Source organism: Papaver somniferum, chromosome 6, assembly GCF_003573695.1.
Source record: "Papaver somniferum cultivar HN1 chromosome 6, ASM357369v1, whole genome shotgun sequence".
Lineage (NCBI taxonomy): Eukaryota > Viridiplantae > Streptophyta > Magnoliopsida > Ranunculales > Papaveraceae > Papaver > Papaver somniferum.
In genome coordinates, this window is record NC_039363.1 from 104,443,307 (window position 1) to 104,463,126 (window position 19,820).

General features: G+C 36.1%; 2 protein-coding genes across 2 annotated transcripts; both read left to right on the top strand.

Annotated features, from left to right (window-relative positions):
- Positions 1 to 13,044: 13,044 nt before the first annotated feature.
- LOC113288681 (inositol-pentakisphosphate 2-kinase-like) lies at positions 13,045 to 17,426 on the top strand. The gene is made up of 8 exons (XM_026537798.1): positions 13,045 to 13,299; positions 13,496 to 13,622; positions 14,564 to 14,767; positions 15,209 to 15,356; positions 15,657 to 15,697; positions 15,781 to 15,891; positions 16,201 to 16,800; positions 17,011 to 17,426. The coding sequence occupies exons 2-8, from the start codon at positions 13,512 to 13,514 to the stop codon at positions 17,140 to 17,142; spliced, it is 1,347 nt and encodes a 448-aa protein (XP_026393583.1). The 5' UTR covers positions 13,045 to 13,299; positions 13,496 to 13,511; the 3' UTR covers positions 17,143 to 17,426.
- A 1,189-nt stretch (positions 17,427 to 18,615) lies between these two features.
- LOC113288682 (heavy metal-associated isoprenylated plant protein 2-like) lies at positions 18,616 to 19,404 on the top strand. The gene is made up of 2 exons (XM_026537800.1): positions 18,616 to 18,647; positions 18,899 to 19,404. Exons 1-2 carry the CDS (start codon positions 18,639 to 18,641, stop codon positions 19,235 to 19,237), a joined length of 348 nt encoding a protein of 115 aa, XP_026393585.1. The 5' UTR covers positions 18,616 to 18,638; the 3' UTR covers positions 19,238 to 19,404.
- The last annotated feature ends 416 nt before the right edge of the window (positions 19,405 to 19,820 follow it).

The following is a 19,820-nucleotide window of genomic DNA, read 5'->3' on the forward strand; positions in this document are numbered from 1 at the left end:
TTTATCTATTGAGTTTATCCTTTCCTATAATTAGGATTGGTTCCATCTTGATTCCCTATATAGGTTAGGATCGGTCCATACTTAAGATATTCAATGAAAACCGAGACCATAATCTTTATGATTTCCTTTCGACTACATAGCAAGTTCGTATATATACTTCCTTAAACTTATGTAATTAAACATAGCTTTCTAGGTATGAAATCAAACTTATGTTCACTACACAATCTAGTAACAACTTACAATTATGTCGATGTTGCAATTGCGAAGTCCAAAAGATAAGCATTATACTTTGAAATTCAATATACCAATATAAAGCACTTATCACTATTGATATATCGTTCCTTGACACTTTGATCATAATATGATGTCAAGTCTATTATACTATAGTTTCACATATATAACTTCGCATGTTATGTTTTCAATCAGAAACGACTTGAAAGTTAACAATATAGAAATGGAAACAAGTCAAGTCATGTATTACTAATTTCAAGTGGAACTATGATGTTATCGTCGTTGTCGATGCATCTTCGGAATCTTCAGGTCTTCAGAGTAATACTTGTATTTCTCAATATTTCTAGAGTTCCTAGTCTAACCTAACGAAGTTGACTCTAGTAATCTAACCAAGCGACTTATGAGTTTTGATACTAAAATATGACAACCGACTTTGACATACTAACGCTTGGTGGGTTCAACCGAGAAGTGCTCTAACACTTCGAGAGTCGTAAGTTCCGGATTTGTGAGGTGTGCTAGCTTTGTCTATTGCAAACAGATTTTCTCTCCTTGATCTTTGATCTAAACGGATATCAAATAGGCTTATCTCTTAGAGGCAGATTGATGTGTTTCGTAACCATAACAAATTAGTGAATATTTTTCCATTTAATTAACAAGTAATATGGTGGTAGTTAAGTCATTCCCACGAGGAGCAAGAGGTTTTGGTTGTCTAAGAATTTCACAAAAATGGGGGCTTTCTTGTTTTAAGTTTGCAAAAGAAAGTAAATAAAGTAGTCAAAAGTGTAAGTTGAAATCAACATGAGAAATAAGATCAAGGATTCTTTCTTCGTTGCGAAACAATGATTCACGTTATGTTTTTCATCCATTGTTATTAATCATAGATTATCACCAACCGTAGGTGAAAATGCGGGGGTACAAAAAGCTCACCAATATTTCGACTAGCAATCTGTATGGACTACCTACAATATACTTTCCAGAGAATCAACTAGACAATCATACTGAATCTAGAGAAAAGTATATCGAGGAGTTAATATCTCAATCTCTTGATTTGATCTTTACTCAAGCAAATAGAAATCTACGAGTCTTTATCAAATACAAGGATAAAAACTTGGATGGTACCAAAGACCAATATCCAAGGATCAATCAATTTCCAATCAACAACCAAAGTTTGGATTTCACAATTGATCGATACAATGCACAACCTGTGATATTTCAATTATATAACAAAATATAATGCGGAATAGAAATAACACAGACACCAGAAGTTTTGTTAACGAGGAAACCGTAAATGCAGAAAAACCCCGGGACCTAGTCCAGATTGAACACCACACTATATTAAGCCACTACAGACACTATCCTACTACAAACTAACTTCAGTCTGGACTGTAGTTGAACCCTAATTAATCTCACACTGATTCAAGGTACAGTTGCACTCCTTACGTATCTGATCCCAACATGATATTACACACTTGATTCCCTTAGCTGATCTCACCCACAACTAAGAGTTACTACGACCAAAACTCGAAAACTTGATAAACAAATCTGTCTCACACAGAAAAGTCTACAGAATTGAATAAATCTGTCTCCCACAGAAATACCCAAGAGTTTTTGTTCCATCTTTTGATAAATCAAGGTGTACATGAACTAATTGATAAACCGGACTTATATTCCTGAAGAACAGCCTAGTATTATCAATCACCTCACAATAATCTAAATCGTATGGTAGCGAAACTAAATATTGTGGAATCACAAACGATGAGATGAATATGTTTGTGCTTTCTTTTTATATTGCCCTATCAGAGATATAATCTCAAGCCAATTATTCAATTGAACTCGTACGATAGAAAATAACAAGATCAGATCGCTCAACTACAAGAAAAGTACTTTCTTCTGGCTTCACAATCCCAATGAAGTCTTTCAGTCGTTAACCTACAGGGTCTCGAGAAGAAACCTAAGGTTAAAGGAGAATCGACTCTAGCACACCAACTAGTATCACACAGGAGGTGTGGGGATTAGTTTTTCCAGATGCTATATGTCTCCTTTATATAGTTTTCAAATCAGGTTTTGCAATCTAAGTTAATTGGTAACAAAGCATTCAATATTCACCGTTAGATGAAAAACCAGATTCCACCAAGCAAATATCTTTCAACCGTTAGATCGCAACTTAGCTTGTAACACACACAAATGAAATGTATTCATTTATGTTTGAGTAATCGTACCTAAATGTGTACACTTAGTTGGTTCACAAATAGTTAACCAATGGTTAGCCATATGAGCGCTTTCATATTAACCGTATTCATCTTTCTCATAACTAGTTCAAATGACTCATAAGAACTAGTTGAAGAGTTGTTCAATTGATTAGGTTTGTATTCATAGACACAATTGAAACAAAATCGGTTTGATCCACTTGAATCAATTCATGAACAATATAGCCATGGTTTGCAAAGATTGCATTCCTTATAATTATTGTTTTAAGTTCATGAAATACCGATTTGAGATATCACCAGCTTGAGTACGCGTACGCGTATGCGTACCTTAGCTACCGGATTTGATTTTACAAACTCAGCAGAAATTTTCGGTTCAAAAACTTCTGTGAGTACACATACGGGTACGCGTACCTAAGGTGACTGGTTTACTAGTTTGCAAACTTACAAACTCCAGTAGAAATTTTCGGTATGAAAACTTTTGTGGGTACGTGTACTCAACTTGTCTCCTTCACCAATACCCCATGCACACATATGCACGCACTTGGATTCCGGCACATGGATTTATACACTAATGTGCGAACACACTATATATGCTTATATCCATAGATGGTAATCTCAACTCTACATTTCAATCATTGAAACATTCTTCTATAATGTTATAATAATCGTGATTCACGATTATCGTCATCAAAGCTATTTTCAAGATTGAAACATCATCATGACTTTCGTCACGGGTAAAGATGAAAATGGTTAAAGTGAAAGCTTACCAACACATATTTCGAGAAAAAGATAAGCGAGTAAACTCGGCTCAAAATAGCAAATGTGTATGTATGAAAACTATCATACTTATACGACTTTGTCTCAAGAGTAGGAGATAGAATAGACTTTTGAGTGATAGATAAGTTCAAGTCTCCACATACCTTTTAGTCGGATGAAGTTCCACTGGTTCCTCGAGTAGTTCTTCGTCTTCGTAAGATGATCGTCGTGGAGTCTTGGAGACTTCTCTTCTGAGATAAGTTCAAGTCTCCACATAAACAAGATCAAGTCAGATCCCAACTGATCAAGATTTTGCATGAAGCAAATCACAAAGATACGAAACAAATAAGAAAAATATTTTTGTCTTCAGATCTTCAATAGTCTTCTGTACCTGCACAATAACAAACTTGATTCCGACTTATGATCGATCATGTATATAATGAAGTCTGTTAAAAATTGGATGATCACAAGTCAACGTCATATCTAAAATCAGATCTAAACTACCGCTAATCTCTTGATCTAGTTTGAGTGACCTTATCTCAAAAGAGAAGGCTCTCAAGAATAATAAACTAGGTGCAATCAAAAGTTAACAAACCGTTAGTCAATCAAATCGATAATTGAAAACTAAAATAACAGCGCAATTCTAGTTTCCCACCAACAACACTGGTAGTTCTTAATCCCAAAGAAGTCTTTAAACTAGCGGACGTAAGAGATTTCGCCTAATTAGGTTACTCTCCTCTCCAAGATAGTATTACAAGTAATACTGTTAATAGTACACATCAGTGACTGTGAAACGAAGTCCATGCCTCAGGATAAGTTTGTAAGAAGAACAAACTTTACTATTTATAGGCCAAGGTAGTTTGGACACCAAGGAATTTTCATAACCGAAAATATTCTTAAGATATGCAATAAAACACCTAAATTTGGCTTTGTCTAATTCCAACCAATATCGAACTGTATAACAAAAATATTCATGGAAAACTCAATATTAGCTCGTAAATAATATATCTTTCTAGAGATATGTTTTCTTGCTGGTAAAACAAAACATATTAATTCGTAAATATCAAAAAGATTCTCTACTATTTCGGTTTGAGATCTCAGCTTTAGTATCAAGGAATATCTTTGAACAATTAAAAAGTAAGATTTCAACACATGTTTAAATTACTCATTATGTCGACATCTTGAACTTTCCTATTTTGAAAACCTAATTTCTAAATCACACAAACCCTAAAGTGTGCGTGACTTGGAGAAATATGTTTTTACTATCGGGTCCGATTCTACCATGATTCCTAAAACAAGTTAAGATCAGTTTACCTTGACTCCCAATATAGGTATGGATAGTTCTACCTTGACTCCTAAAATAAGTTAAGATCGTTTTCACCTTGATTCACTATATAGGTTAGGATCGGTCCAACCTTAAGATCTTCAATGAAAACGAGACCTTTAATCCTCTTAATTTCCTTTCAATTACGAAACACGTTCGTACGTCCACTTCCTTAAACTCATCTAATTACAAAAATTAAACCTATGTTCAAAAGAAATCAAACATGTGTTCATTAATCAATCTAGTAACGAGTTACAAAAATTATGTTGATGTCGCAATTACGAAGTTCAAAAGATAAGCATTATACTTCGTAATTCAATATACCAATATAAAGCACTCATCACTATTGATATATTGTTTCTTAACACTTTGGTCACAATATGATGATCAAGTCTCTTATACTAGAGTTTCATGCATATAAATTCGCATGTTATTTTTCAATCAGATACGACTTGAAAGCTTGCGATATAAAAATAGAAACAAGTCATGTATTACTAACCTCGAGTGGAAGATGATGTCAACGTTTGTGTCGATACATCTTCAGAATCTTCAGGTATTCAGAGTAATACTTGTATGTATCAACATTTCTAGACTTCCAAGCTAAATTGACTCTAGTAATCTAATCAAGCGACTTATGAGTTTTGATACTAAAATATGACATCCAACCTTGACATACCAACGCTTGGTGGGTTCAACCGAGCAATGCTCTAACAAGTTCTGATAATTTCAACTTTGATTATTTTCATATATTTTTGCGATACAAATCATAGTATCCCAATTATAAAGTAGAGGCCAATCTTCGGATTGAACGGACTAGTAGCCTCACACCTTCCTAGACCGTATGTTGATTCCCGAAACTATTCTATGAAAATTAGACCAATACTTATATCGGGTCCCAACTGCGCAAGTTGGGTGGCGGCTTTGTATTAATAATTTCCATTTTAGACACTTAGAAATCTTACCGGGTTCCATTTGGTGGATTTTCGACGATCTACACTTATGCAACAACAATCATAGGTAAAATTCTTTTCACTTATTTCTTATATGTCCCTTTACTAATGCTTTTTGGTTTGCTCTAGGCCTGGATCATTTGATTGCATATTAGTATACTATTTTTATTCAGAACATGATTGATCAGCTTATTAGTACTTATGGTGCTAATTTGACTGAACAAGCAGCTTTTATTGCTTGGTTAATATGAAAACTTAGATTTAATGTCATATTTCAAAATCAAATGTGTTAGAGCATTTCTCGATTGAACCCACAAAGCATTGTTATGTCAAGTTTGGTTGTCATATTTTAGTTCCAAAACTCGAAGCTTCTTGATTAGATTACTAGAGTCAACTTCATTAGGTTAGACTAGGAATTTAAAAATGTTGAGACTTGCTCGTGTTACTCTGAAGAAATTAAAGATGTATCGGCATCAACGAACACATCATCCTTATGTTCGAGACTAGTAATACATGCTTGACTTGTTCCTATTTTTATCTATGTTTCTTTTAAGTAGTTTATATTGAAACATAACACACAAAGTATATTTATGTATCTCTAGTATTGGTGAATTGATCATTATATTATGACCAAATTGTCAAGAAAGTATATACTAGTTATTTTGTACAACTTTGGTATATCGGATTAAGAAGTATCACATTTATCTTTTGAACTTTGGGTTAATTCTGTGCCTAAAAAATTATGTTTAACTACATGATTTTAAGGAAGTAAACTTGCGAAACTCGTTTCCTAGTTGAAGGGAATCAAATGATTCATTTCTAGGACCAATCCCTTATCAGGTATCTATAGCAGAACTGATGCCTTACCTGGGAATATATAGCAAGATCGATCTCTAATGTTAACCAATTAAACGTTTTTTCCGATTTCGGCTATAAACTTGGGGTTCAGATAGCCATTGAAAAGAAGGTTTGATTAATATGGAAAGTTCATAATGTCGACATAATATTTTGAACATGTGTTAAACTCTTATTACTTAATGTTCAAGTATTTTCCTTGATACTCAAGTTGAGATCCCAAACCAAAAAATTTCATAATATCTTCTTTGATATTCAGAATTTGTATGTCTTTAATTTCCCAGTAATTAAAGCATATCTCTTGTAACTATACTAATAAAGTATACATATATGCTAGCTAATATTTGGTTGTCATCCAAGAGAGATTTCAGTATATTAATTGGATTACAGTTAGAATTATACAAAACCGAAAATAAGAATTTATTGCATATCTTTAGTATTTTCGAATTTGGAAATTCATTAGTGTCCAAACTACCTTGGGCATTATAAATATCGAAGTTTTTCTTTCTTGCAAATTTAACCCGTGACACACGTACTTCACTTGTAGTCGGTGTGATGAAGCTCACTAAAAGTATTCTCGTAATACTCGATGGAGCGGTAAGTATCCTAATTAGGTGAAATCTCTTGCTTATGCTTTGTTTAAAGACTTCCTTGGGATCAAGAAGCTTCTAGTAGTACCGTTGACAGGAAACTAGAGTTGTATTGTTGTTTTAGTTTCCTATTACTGATTTGATTGATCAAAGGTATAGTCAAACCATGATATTACCTATATATATTTTTTTTATATTGTGCTCATTCTTTTCTGATATAGGGTCACACGAACTAAATCAAGGATCAACGATTCAAGATCTACTTTATTGATTCAAGATCTAAAGATATGACTCGTGGTCATCCATTGTTAACAGACTCCATTCTGTTCATGTACTTTGGAGACCGATGATTTGAAGAGTAGAAGATTTACTTTTGATATTTTGATCTTTGTGATACTTAGTGCACACTTGATTGACTAGGACCCGACAATCTCGTTTGTCTTGATAGATCTTTATAACCTGTTGTATAGATCGACAATCTACCACTTGGTTTTCCTCTTTAGGAACCGAATTTTATAGACTCTAAACTAAGATCTGATGATCTCGATAATCCTAATGTTGGTTGATCTAAACAGATACGAAAGAAGTTTATTTTATTTAAATTTAAATTTAAGACCTTTGTAACTTAACTTATTTCTTATTAACTTGTTCACTTGGGAGATTCATATAGCGGTTACCGAAACATATTAGTCTTTCACTGTTTCGTGATCCGATCCAAAAGAGTCGAGTGCTAGAAGTTTCCACAACGAGTAAAGCGACTTAAGATAGTTGACTCTATCTTAGGATTCGCGTGCGCATACCATATTGGTAGTAGGCACATGGATACTGAAGGAACTGATCAACTTGGAGTTAGTTTACTTGGTACCAACCAATGTGGTTAATATCGGATATCGGTTCATCTCGGCCGGGACCGATACACTGGTACGATTTTATATCGGGGATATTATCGTTGAAATATCAGTCATAGATTTAGAGACTATAATTTTATATTAAACATTTCTCCGCACATTTTCGGATAAGATATAATAGATAACATCAATTTTATCAAAAAAACAAAAGAGTAACTTTAGTAGACTTGGTTCGAGAGCTACATGCACCTCTACTACCACCCGGAAGACTTTCTTCGCCAAAATTACCCTTAAACTTTATAGAAAACGACCAATACCGTCTCATATCAGGAAATGTAGAAAAATTTCGTATCGACCGATACGGCCGATATTTGACAGAAACGGCCGATATTCGACCGATACGGGCGATATTATCGGTCGAATATCGTATCCCCGATATCCTTCTTATCATATCGTTTTGGGCCGATATCCGAAATATCCCCGATATATCGGCCGATACGGCCGATATTGACTACATTGGTACCAACTATATGAAGTTGGTTGTAATCTTTGTATATATAGCAGCTTAAATCTTAGAGTGTCCAAAACTGGACTAGGTCCCGAGGTTTTTCTGCATTTGCAGTTTCCTCGTTAGCGAAATCTTGTGTGTACTTTTACTTTACTTTCCGCATTATAATTATTGTTTTATTAATTATAATAAAGTAAATGCAATAGTACTTTAATCCAACACTTGGGCTTGATCCTAATGGGTTTGGTCCTCGATACTTATTATTATTATTATTATTATTATTATAAAAGGGAGCCACTAAGGCATTTATTAATCAAAAACAATATTACAAGATATGGTGGGTAGCCTAGCAACAAGTTGGGCACCAACACCTTTTTGAATAACGATTCCTATCCTATGAAAAAGAGAATTGCCTATCTTAAAGTTGGCATCATGTCCTGCCATGTAATTCCTTAATCTCTTCAGGAAAGTTAATAAATCCGTACTAAGCTCGCCAAAAGTGGAGAAAGACAAAACACCGAACCCATACCCGAGAGAAGTGCAAACATCTAAGTATTTAGTGTTCTTGCGAGTAATTGCTGCAGAAATGGCATGACCTGGTATGAAGTGGCGTTTCTTAGCACTGGTAAACGGAGAGACCCCAGTGACGTCGAGACAAACATCCTTCCCATCTACCCAATTATAAACCATGATGTCCGCCGGCCGAAAATCCTTATTATTGATGACGCCCAAAGAAACCTCTTTTCTAGCCGCAACCCCAGCTCTGTAACACATGTCTGCCAGAATATCTTTTACTAAATCATGTCTGAATTTAAGCCCGACCTCGCTAGAACAATGGATAGCGTGGTCTCCCAAGATATCCATGAGTTTGCCACAACAGGTACATTTATTACCTTCCTCAAAAAGGGGTATAGCTAAACGATATTGTAAGACCGAGCTAAATTGCCTGGAACCAACTGCCTGGTTGAGCCCAGGAATAGGTATTTCCTTAAGGAAATCCATAGCATGATCAGATCTATTACATTGCCAAACAGTAGCTTCACGTGTAGAAAAAAAAAGCGAGTAAGTATCTTTTCCCTGATAGCTCCAAAGTAGATAGCTGCCAATGACTTCATGAAATGGGGGGCGGCATCATTAATGTTGAAATCAGGGAGGGGGATCTCACAAGCTTGTGTGAAACTCTGTAAAGTAGTATGGAAACCAAGGCATAAGTCGGTTGTTGCAGGCAGCCTCAAAATAGAATTCTGCAAATGCTGGGTCTGTGCCTGAGATGCAAGGTAACAGTACTGCATAGTATCTGTCATAGTAAGAATACCCAGACCACCATCTTTGATGGGGAGAGTGGCTAGTCGCTGTTGGACTAAGCCAAAACCAGCCCCATCTCCGACTATAAGACGACGAAGATACTGCATAAGATAATCATCAAAGCGCGTGGAAAAATTCTGAATCGCCTGGGGGCAAGTAGTGCGTAGGGCAAAATATAACCTCGAAACTCCAGTAAAGTTGTGCAAAAGTTCACACTGAGGATCCTGCAGCTCTTGAATCTTGTCAATGAGCTGAGAGGTTTTGTCAACCCTGTTCAACACCACATTACTACAGAAGTTCATATCTAGGCTGACTGGTCCACCAAGCAATTTAACACCATCTTTTGGCTTACCAATATTCGCAGGAAAGGCAGTATCGGAATCCCTTCTCGGGTCATAAGAGGGCCAAAATAATTCAGTCTTCGAAATGTTCAGATGTAACCCGTAGACTGGTCCGTCCTCTTGGATAATCTTCAATGCCTTAGACACTTCCATAGTGTCACCTGCGATGGTGCCATCGTCTAAATACCAGGCATGGAAATCCAACATACAAGTGGATGCAATCTTCTCGATAAGAGGGTGCAAACTATTAATAACATAGATTTGGTGTTATCAGATCCATGCATTTCAAGCAATCTATTCGCCGCGTGTATAAAACTCTCTCCTCCGCAAGGGATGCCAACTCCATATTGGTGATTGCCAAGATAGTTGTTCAAGTTTTTGCAAACTGAAGTAGCTGCTAACTTAGAACACAGCCTATGCCAAATGGTGCCTACCGAAATTGGTCTCAAACCACCACCAGGTTTAAGTAGTGGGGTTAAGGGAGCACTGGCCACAAATATACCAAGGGAAGGAGGACATTTACCTGCAAGCCACAGGTTCACGACGCCAGTAATCGACAGCAGCAACTCATCAGAAATCGCAGCACCAGCTCCACTCATGGCGTCCAACAAGTGCTGAGCACGGAGACCGTCTCTGCCACAAGATGTCCCCTTGGGGAAGCTCTTTAGGGCTGCAAGTACATCCTTGGAATCAACAGTCAGGGACGGTGTTGAAACAGTTTCAGTGGATATAGTAGGGGGTGGAGCATATGGATGTTTCTGCTGGAGTTCGAACAAGGTGTCTGCGGTAGGTTGAGCAGCGCCACTGGAAGAAAGAATGCGAATTGATGCTGTGTAGTGGCCATAACTCAGCTTTTTTCGATAGGCTTCTAGATGTCGCTTCGTCTTCTTTTTGCTAGGAGCACGCTGTGTAAAAGCTCTTTTGGTCAGGCCAAGCAATTGTTGTACCAAACTGATGCAGCCGACAGGTTCCCTCCAAACCAACAAAGCTTTGTTTATAGCAGCAGTCTGCAACTTCTTTCTCGTACTGGAGCGTTCCTCACTGGAACTCTGAGGTTCATACAGGTTTAGTGTACAAATTGGCAGCAGTAACAATCGTATCCAGGCCGCAATGTTCATGGGATTATCTAGAACAAAATCTAAAGCAGACTTGAGAGCACGCGAAAAATGTAACCTGCAGTGTGAAGGAATACTAACAGTCGTAGGTATTTGTCGTTGCAGCATCAGATTTAGTATCTCCGCATTAAGGCCTGCAAACTCTTCATCACCTGCAAGCTCTTCACTCACTGAAACACCTGCACCAGCGTTATCCACTGCACCAGGCGAAGCATTTCGTGGTTTCGTAACACCATGAATCAGGAAATCTGCACCAATTCCATTGAACGGCCCTGGAACGACATCTGCAGAATGCAACTTGTTTTTGCAGGCCATTTTCCATGTATGAGTAGTCATGCATTTGGTGCATAACCAGGATTCCAACTCCAACAGATTGCTTTCCCATGCTGTGAAGCAGCTCTCGTTAGTCCGAATCCTTTATTATTATTATTATTATTATAAAAGGGGCCACGAAGGCTTTTATTATGAATCAAAATCAGTATTACAGGGGAAGGCGGGTAACCTAGCAACAAGATGGGCACCAACACCTTTTTGAATAACTATTCCTAGTCTGTGAAAAAGAGAATTGCCTATCTTAAAATTAGCATCATGTCTAGCCATACAATTTCTCAATCTCTTTAAAAAGGATGTTAAATCAGGACTAAGCTCCCCGAAAGTGGTAAAATGCCTATCTTAAAATTATTATTATTATTATTATTATTATTATTATATATACTTATTATATATATATATCCAATGTTACCTTGTTGAAAAGAAATCTCCTTGACAGTGCTTATCTGAATTAGATTACACACGATGTGTCTTAAATGGGTGGATGTCGAAAGATTATGGTGTACTTGGTACCCTCGTCATTTTAAAAAACCAGACCCTATAAATCTGGTTAGAGAAATTTCATTCTGACATGCGTATATTGGTAGGGGAACTAGAATGACAAATCAAAGAATAACTAATGTCGTACATGATGATCTTCCATAGTATGGTTGGAAAAAATAAAAATAAAAATCATTTTAATAAATTCTTTTTTTAATTATTTTTCAAGGAGATTAGGAGCAACTGCAATCCTCCTAGACATCAATGGAAACCAACTACAAGTAAAATCCTCATATGGCTTAACCACTAGCAGAAGAAGATGAATGTCTTGCCTTTAGAGATGCAATTAAATAGGCACTAGAGATTTAGGAAACATCAGACATTTTCCTTATAAGTGTCTAAAATATTACGAGAGAGTGTCAAACCATATCTCATTATTTCTCGAATTACTTTTCTTTTTCTTTTGAGTAAAAACTGTGTTAAAATAATTGTTTTACTAGCTAAAGAGGTTAGGAAATCTATTAAAATTTAAACCATATTTAAATCTTTCGAAGCATTTGTAAACAGCAATGCTTGGTTTAAATTTAATCGATAGATGTGCTTTTCACCAAAAAAAGAAAGAAAACTCTAGAGACCCGTATTTCATTGGAGATGCTCAATAATTCATGCACATGTGTATGTGGCATACACCAAATTTTCCTGATTCGAGAAAAATAGCTGGATGTGCTGCGGGTTGGGGGTTGCGGAATCCATGAGTATCATTGTGCAAGGGAGCTACATAACCAAAAGAAGAAAAGAAAAAAAAAGGAACAGAGCCTTTTTTCCATTTTTTCTCAAGCGGTCCAAAGGCTTGATTTCTTTGTTGCGACTAAGATCTTGTTTACCAAAAGATTTTTTTGACTTTTCGAATATCTTCCTCTGTATAGTCATCGTGTACATCATATGTACCACTGAAAATCAGCTTTTGTCATACACACATTATTAATGGGGAGTAGTGAGTGCTCAAGTTATAATGCTGTGACATGATAGGGCAGGGGACCTTATTTGAGGTGGAAACTGGAGGAGAGGGTGGTGGACTTTTTACGCACAATCCAAATGACAGAAAAGGTAGGGGGTGGAATTAGTGGGAGGGTGGGCGGTATTTTTATTAGACAAAGGTCATTTGTTTTCTTTATGCCAGTCCTACAAAAAAAAAACAACCCCTGATCCCATCGCAGAACTTTCCATATCCAGATGTCGCCTCGCCTAAAAGACACACAAAGGCAACTGAAAGCCTAGAGAAAAGGCAGAGAAAGATACAAAATTACAAATTAGATTCTTGAAGAAAAGTTAAGTCTTTAAGAGTTATTGAATGGTTACGGTTACACTGAGCAGCATCCTTTCATCTTCTGAATCTCTTCTTTTCTGCACTTCAAAACAAAAAGTAGTTCCATTCCCAGAGAATACGAAGCAAAATCAGGTTTTTTCTCCCCCTGTAATGAAATTGCAATTTGGGTTTTTATTTGTTTCTGCAATTTGAAGTTTTATTCACTCTCAATCTGAGTTTTACTTAGGGTTTCTGTCTTCAAAATTAAAGCAAATTTTCCTCTTTGATTTGGGAATTCTTTTTGATTGATAATGGGTTTAATGGGTTGATTTGTGAATTTTATTTTCAGGGTTTGAGGATAAAAAATGGGAATGGAAGGAATTTTGTTAGAAGAGGAAGATGCAAAAGATTGGGTTTATAGAGGAGAAGGTGCTGTTAATATTGTTCTTGGTTACATTGGATCATCTCCTACTTTTGTAAGTCAAATCTTGTTTTCTCATATTTTTTTTTTCTTTCAATTTGGGTGTGTTCTTACTCACTTTTTCTTTTCATATTCTACTTTATTGTACTAAATTCTCTTTACTTTTAAATCAGTAACTAAGTATGCAATTCTAAAAAGAGCAATTTCAAAGTTGGTTTTTATATATTAGTTGATGCAGTAAATAATAACATTGGAGAACATGAGGGTTGTCTTTCTTTAATTATTTTTTTTATAATTCAACTGGGGGTTGTCTCCTTAGAGTACCAAGGTGGTCGGTGTCATAGTTGTTACTAGTCGGCATTATTTGGCTGTTGAATGATATTGTTGTATTTGGAATTTGTGCATTATTTGGCTGTTGAATGATATTGTTGTATTTGGAATTTGTGTATTATTAAAGTGATCCGTGGTGCTCGTTGGAGTATAATAGTACTTAGAGACAGAACCCATGTGTATGGCGAATTACGGAGATGAATATTGTATAGGTGCGAAAGGGACCGAGTCATTTTTTTGGTCAACACATGGTAGGACTTGTATTACGCCATTTTTCGTGAGAACTCAATTAGGCAAGCACTTTTTTGATCATTTGAGTAAGCAACTAAAACACGTAACGTGTCTCACAAAAAATGAAGTCTTTTAATGATGAAGCAGTTGACATAAAGTTGCTTAGAATTTGCTTCAAACCATTGTTTGCAGGTGGTTAAGTTAGTGCATGATTTTGGACTTGGAGTCGCATTTCCTAGTTGGGACCTACCAAATGGCATTGACACTATTTGTTGCTTTTGGTGAACCAGCTCAAATTGTTCATCAATACTGTTTTGGATTTTAAAATCATGCTTCACATCACTGACTTTATCTGTTTTATTTTATTTTTGTTAAAAAAACTAGTTGGTTTGGCAACAGAGTAACACAGATGGTAACTGGTTTGGTTTGCTTCAGGTTGGGAAAGTGTTACGAATACAAAAGGTTCCAAAGTTCAAAGAGAAGTATACAGTTGGTACCTCAGACTTCTCTGTGCATGAGAAGATTCTATGGAAAGATTCATTTGACCTTGACACATGCAGATCGAGGGATGATGCAGAGCGCTTATATGTGCAGAATGTGATGATCCCCTTGTTAGGATCCGAGCATGTGGATGCTGGGGTATGTATTTTCTGGTGGTACTTGTCCCAGCTTTGATATATAACTGAAGTGTTGCACTGATAAAACTACAGATTTACGGTTATATAGTTTTCTATTCTATATGGTGTTAATTTGGAACTAGTTTTCAACTTCATTATACATGGAACTTTATGTTATAGTCGGGTTTATATTGATTCATGTTTGTAGGTAAACTTTCATCTACTCAAAAGGTCCATAGTTGTGTTATTCATGAGCCATAATGGCATGTTAACCTATTACCAAACTTCTGTATCCTGCTTGATATTGTATTCTAAAATGTATAAACTCAGTTTTGGTATGATGTCTCCTTGTGCATCTTTTTTAGGGTGATGCATCTCTCACGAAGATATAAAATTGAGATTTCATGTTATTCCTTAGAATTACCAGAAGCATGTTTGAATTTATTCTTGCCACATCACACAGGTACGTGTCTCTGTGTCTCGTGGATTCTTGGAAGCCATAGAAAAGGACCATCTCTGTGAACGTCCTTGTTGGAGAGTTGACGCTGCCAAGGTTAATATCCTTTGTGATTCTGCACTTCTTATCTCGGATCATATCGTTTTTCCAGATGGTATATACTAGCCTTACTTTGCGATTAATAGATATTTAATGTGTATTTTTATGATCGTTACTTGTTGACTGCTTTGGAGATGTTAAAAATATTTTGAGACCCAGTAGTGACATGTTTCCCTTGACAAATCTATTTAGATACTTAGTTGCCAGCTTCTATATTTGTTGAACGTAGGCTGCAATGTTATCTACCCTTTAACTTATCCAAGGATCAGCATATCTACCTGAATAAAGTTAACTGAAATGGTGTGCAGTTGTCTTAGTCATTCTTACAAGATACGGGATTCTTTGTTTTTATCAGGTATACGTAAAGAGGTCCCTTCCATATCGGTAGAAATAAAGGTTCTTCACTTACCTTCTTAGGTTCTTCTGCAAATGCATTCCACTCTTTGTTTTTGATTCCATATTTGTATTTTAGGGAGCAGCCAAAATGGGGTTGTCTTCCATGTTCAAGATTCTTAGCTGAAGGAAATGCTCTCAAAAGGACCATATCTCGTTTTCAAATGCACCAAGCTTTGAAGCTTCATAGAGGAGAGGTAACAAGTTCAAACCCTACTCTTTCTTTTGAGTTCAAATTACCGGAAGGCCTCCGATGAAAACAGAACGACAGAAACAAAAACAATAACAAAAAGAAATCTGTAGGACTGGTTCCACTCTCTCAAACATTCAACAATACAGTAACTAACATTGAATAAATCCTTGTCATTGTCAAATCATAAATTATGATAATTAATTAAACGGGAGTATCACAAAAATGATTATGCCAAGTTGTTAAGAATATTATTGATTGTTATTTTTGAAATTTGATTATGTACTAAAATACATGTTCCAAACTGGTTTGTCAGACGTCAGGAGTAAGTGAATATGATCCTCTTGATCTGTTTTCTGGGTCTATTGAAAGAATAAGCACGGCGTTGAAGTCACTCTTTACCACCCCGCAAAACAATTTTCGTGTATTCTTAAATGGCAATCTCATTTTCGGGGGCTTGGGTGGTGGGACAGATGATACTACTGTTAAAAGCAATGAGGCATTTGAAGATAAGATTGGAGATGTAATCCAAGCAGAGCGTGGCCAGAGGAAAACAGAATTTTTAGATCTCGTGTCTGAGGCAATTTTCCAGTCAGGGGTGCTAAATCATCTTTTGGAAGCTCAGAAACGTGATTTCCTCGACATAGAAGGAGCAATCCATGCATATTACAATGTTATTTCACAGCCTTGCAGGGTGTGTCAAGATCTAGGTGATAATGAACTCTCACAACGTTATTCGTCGTTGCATTCTCTTTCATCAGAAGAAAGCATAGAGATTGTGAAGGGCTTTCTGATAGCTGCAACTGCAAAAGATTTAAGTATGATGATCAGCTTCAGACCGAGGGAAGAAGTAGACCAAGTGTCCTCATATAACACCATACTCTTACATTCAACAAACCAATTATTCGAATATAAGGTAATATTACTTCCTGAAGTCTCTATTAAGACTTTAAATTGGCAGTTGATGGTTTACTGCAATATTGATGTAAACTTTCTTTCCTGCTTAGCAAAGCGATTGTGCCTCATTATTTTCTTTAGCAAGTCTTGTCTATTTTACGTTTTAAAATAGTTAATATTTTTATTTTATTTTTTTGAAGCAAAAACTAGCTTGTTTCTTTTGTTGCAGGCTTATTTCATTGACCTAGACATGAAACCTTTGAAGAAGATGGAATATTACTATGAGTTGGATCAGAAGATAGTGAGATGCTACAGCAGATTGGAGACGGCGGTACATGGGTTTCCTGATTCCCAGGAATGAAGTATTTTGGAGCTACCCAGTTACATTAAATCTAATGAAGATGCGTGAAGCTTTTATTTCATAGCTTTTGGTAGGTTGCTAGCACTGTAACAATAGTGTACTTGACAGCTATTTTGAAGGATTATGCAAATGGTTATGTTAGCTGGTTCGGTTCATAAAAACCTCTTTACTAGGACGTTTTTCTTTTTGAGTGAAATCCCATGAGGATTTAAAACTGAATAAAGCAAGTGCTAAGGTAGCTAGATCATTGCCTTTACTTATAAAATCTAGATATCATTCTTACATCTGAAGCTTCTCAATTTAAGAGCGATAAGACTAGAAGTAATAGATCAGTATTGTCAATTGGGGACTTAGGGACTGACGGTCGAGGACCATGACGTCAAGGTTTTTCATTTGCTGTCCCAAGCTTTTAATTTCTAGTACGTATGTACCATGTGCACTGCGGCATCACCAAAATATGAATTTGTTACACTGTCATTTTCATGTGGCCATTGAATTTACCATCAGGGAGGAATTACGGAGTAGAATGCACAGTTTCCTGAGAGGAAAGGAGGAAGATAAGAATTCCTTCACTGCTGAAAATGATATTTGAACCACCTAACTTCTCTTCTCTCTCTTTTTCAAGATCTAGACTAGAGAGATGGATTGCAACTTCAATGATTTTGAATTGTCATGCTCTCTCATTTATAATGTTAGCTGGATGCTTTAATAATCAACTCTAACATACAAAGTTGAAAAAAATGGAGATGAAAACAAGTAATAAAAATTTGGTGAATTCTAGATGACCAAAATTTTCTACTGATCTCTTTTTTGTGATGTTCAATCTTGGTTTTCTCTTGATTCTTACATGCCATTACTTCTCTTGTTTCTTCATATTGTGTGGTGGTGTTGGATCCATATTTTAGATGGGAGATGGAGAGAGTAAATGTTATAAGAGCTCATTGGTGGCCCAATTTAAGAACACCTTCTGACATACCAGCATTTACTTGTATAGTCCAAGCATCAATGCACCTTCATTACAAGTCTCCAACCAAATTTTCATTTTCTCACCAATTCTACATATGCAAGTGGAACTTTTTTTCCCTTCATGTAAGTAACAATATTATTGTGCCTCTTAGGCATTGACAAAACTTTTTTTTTGCTCACGCATTGTTGGAGGCATTTTTGATCTATTAGCATCAGACTATCAGAGTCATCCATTTTACATGTGGTTGGTTGTGATGATACTTCCAGAAAAACACTTGATAAGTAAAAACTTATCCAATTGAACTGAATTGATTAAATGCCGTTCATATTATCTAATGATTGATTGTGATGCTGGTAGATAAAAAACGCTCGAGCATGGCAATTTGTTTTTGGAAATAATTGACATGTCTAACACAGAAGGCCAAACTCAAAACCTTGGTCCCCACATTGAGTCTTTTTATATAGCAACAAGCATTGCTGATCCAACATTTTCCTTTTTATAGTTTTTCCCTTGTAGAACTAAGACAACCATGTCAAAGGTTCTCTTCTTTATACTCTTTTATTTTATTCCATCTTCCTTTAGCTCTTGATTTTCATCTTCTTTATGTTTGTCTGTCCATTCCCTGCAAAACTGACACCTTCACCAGAACCTGTACCACTAGATTTCATTGCAGATCTCATCTTTCATGTATTCCTCTATTGGTTCATTATTTTTCAGCTAGGATGCATAGTACTAGTAGTAATAAATGGAACCTGACTGACTGACTAACTATTCACTTTGTCATTGCAGGTGCAGAAAAGTGTAGTGTCAGTAGATCTTTTATGCTCAAAGTGCAAGAAGAAAGTAATGAAGTTAGTTGCAGGAGTAGAAGGGATAAATTCTATAGCCCTGGACTCTACAAAAAGTACGGTGACAGTTGTCGGACCAGCTGATCCTGTTGATATCATTAAAAAGGTCAGAAAATTCAAAAAAACTGCTGAGTTTGTTAGTATAGGACCTTTTAAACCAGAAGAGAAGAAAGATGATTTGAAGAAGGATGTTTATCCGTATCTTCCAAAGACATGTCAGAGGTGCGATGTTTGGTATGTTGTTGGTGAAGAGTGGCACCATCCTTGCTCCATTTTGTAAACCATGTCAGATCGTTTCAATGCTTTCTTCAAAAGTCCCAGACCACATTTTCAATGGAGCTGATATCTCAAGCTCTTTGGGTAACTAGTTTCATTTTATGCATATCATATCTAGTACTTCATTTCATCTCAAGCTTTTCCGAATGTACGCAGTATGATTTCCCTAGATTTTTCAGTGTAATGAGTATCTTTATTCCCAAATTTTAATAAGTTCATTGGTTTCATTCTTCTTCAATCTAGATCTTATCGAGTATAATTGAAAACCCCATGGTGGTGGTTGGCTTTTTGGTTCATTTTCTGTGGGTAAAAATGAGAATGCAATAACTGAAATTTCCATTGGTGCAGTGTGGCAATAACTACAAGCAGAACTAACCCATGCCCACTGTAGGGCCTTCAACTAATGAGCCTGAAAGTGAAAACATTATGAGTTACTGAATCTGAAGTACAAGTGCTGTAATGATTCCCAAAAAATTCTACCTCTCATTAGTACTATCTGATCTGAACACATATCTGGTATGTCAGAGTATAACTGAAGGCTTGAAAATACTATCTGTCAGTATGTGTAACACCTGACATCAGAAGTA

What these genes read in the sequence shown, in the direction of transcription:
- LOC113288681 (XM_026537798.1), top strand. Translation starts at nt 13,512, where the DNA reads ATGGGAATGGAAGGAATTTTGTTAGAAGAGGAAGATGCAAAAGATTGG. An exon ending in CCGAGCATGTGGATGCTGGG is followed by an intron (nt 14,768 to 15,208) that starts GTATGTATTTTC and finishes CACATCACACAG; the next exon opens with GTACGTGTCTCTGTGTCTCG. An exon ending in TGAAGCTTCATAGAGGAGAG is followed by an intron (nt 15,892 to 16,200) that starts GTAACAAGTTCA and finishes CTGGTTTGTCAG; the next exon opens with ACGTCAGGAGTAAGTGAATA.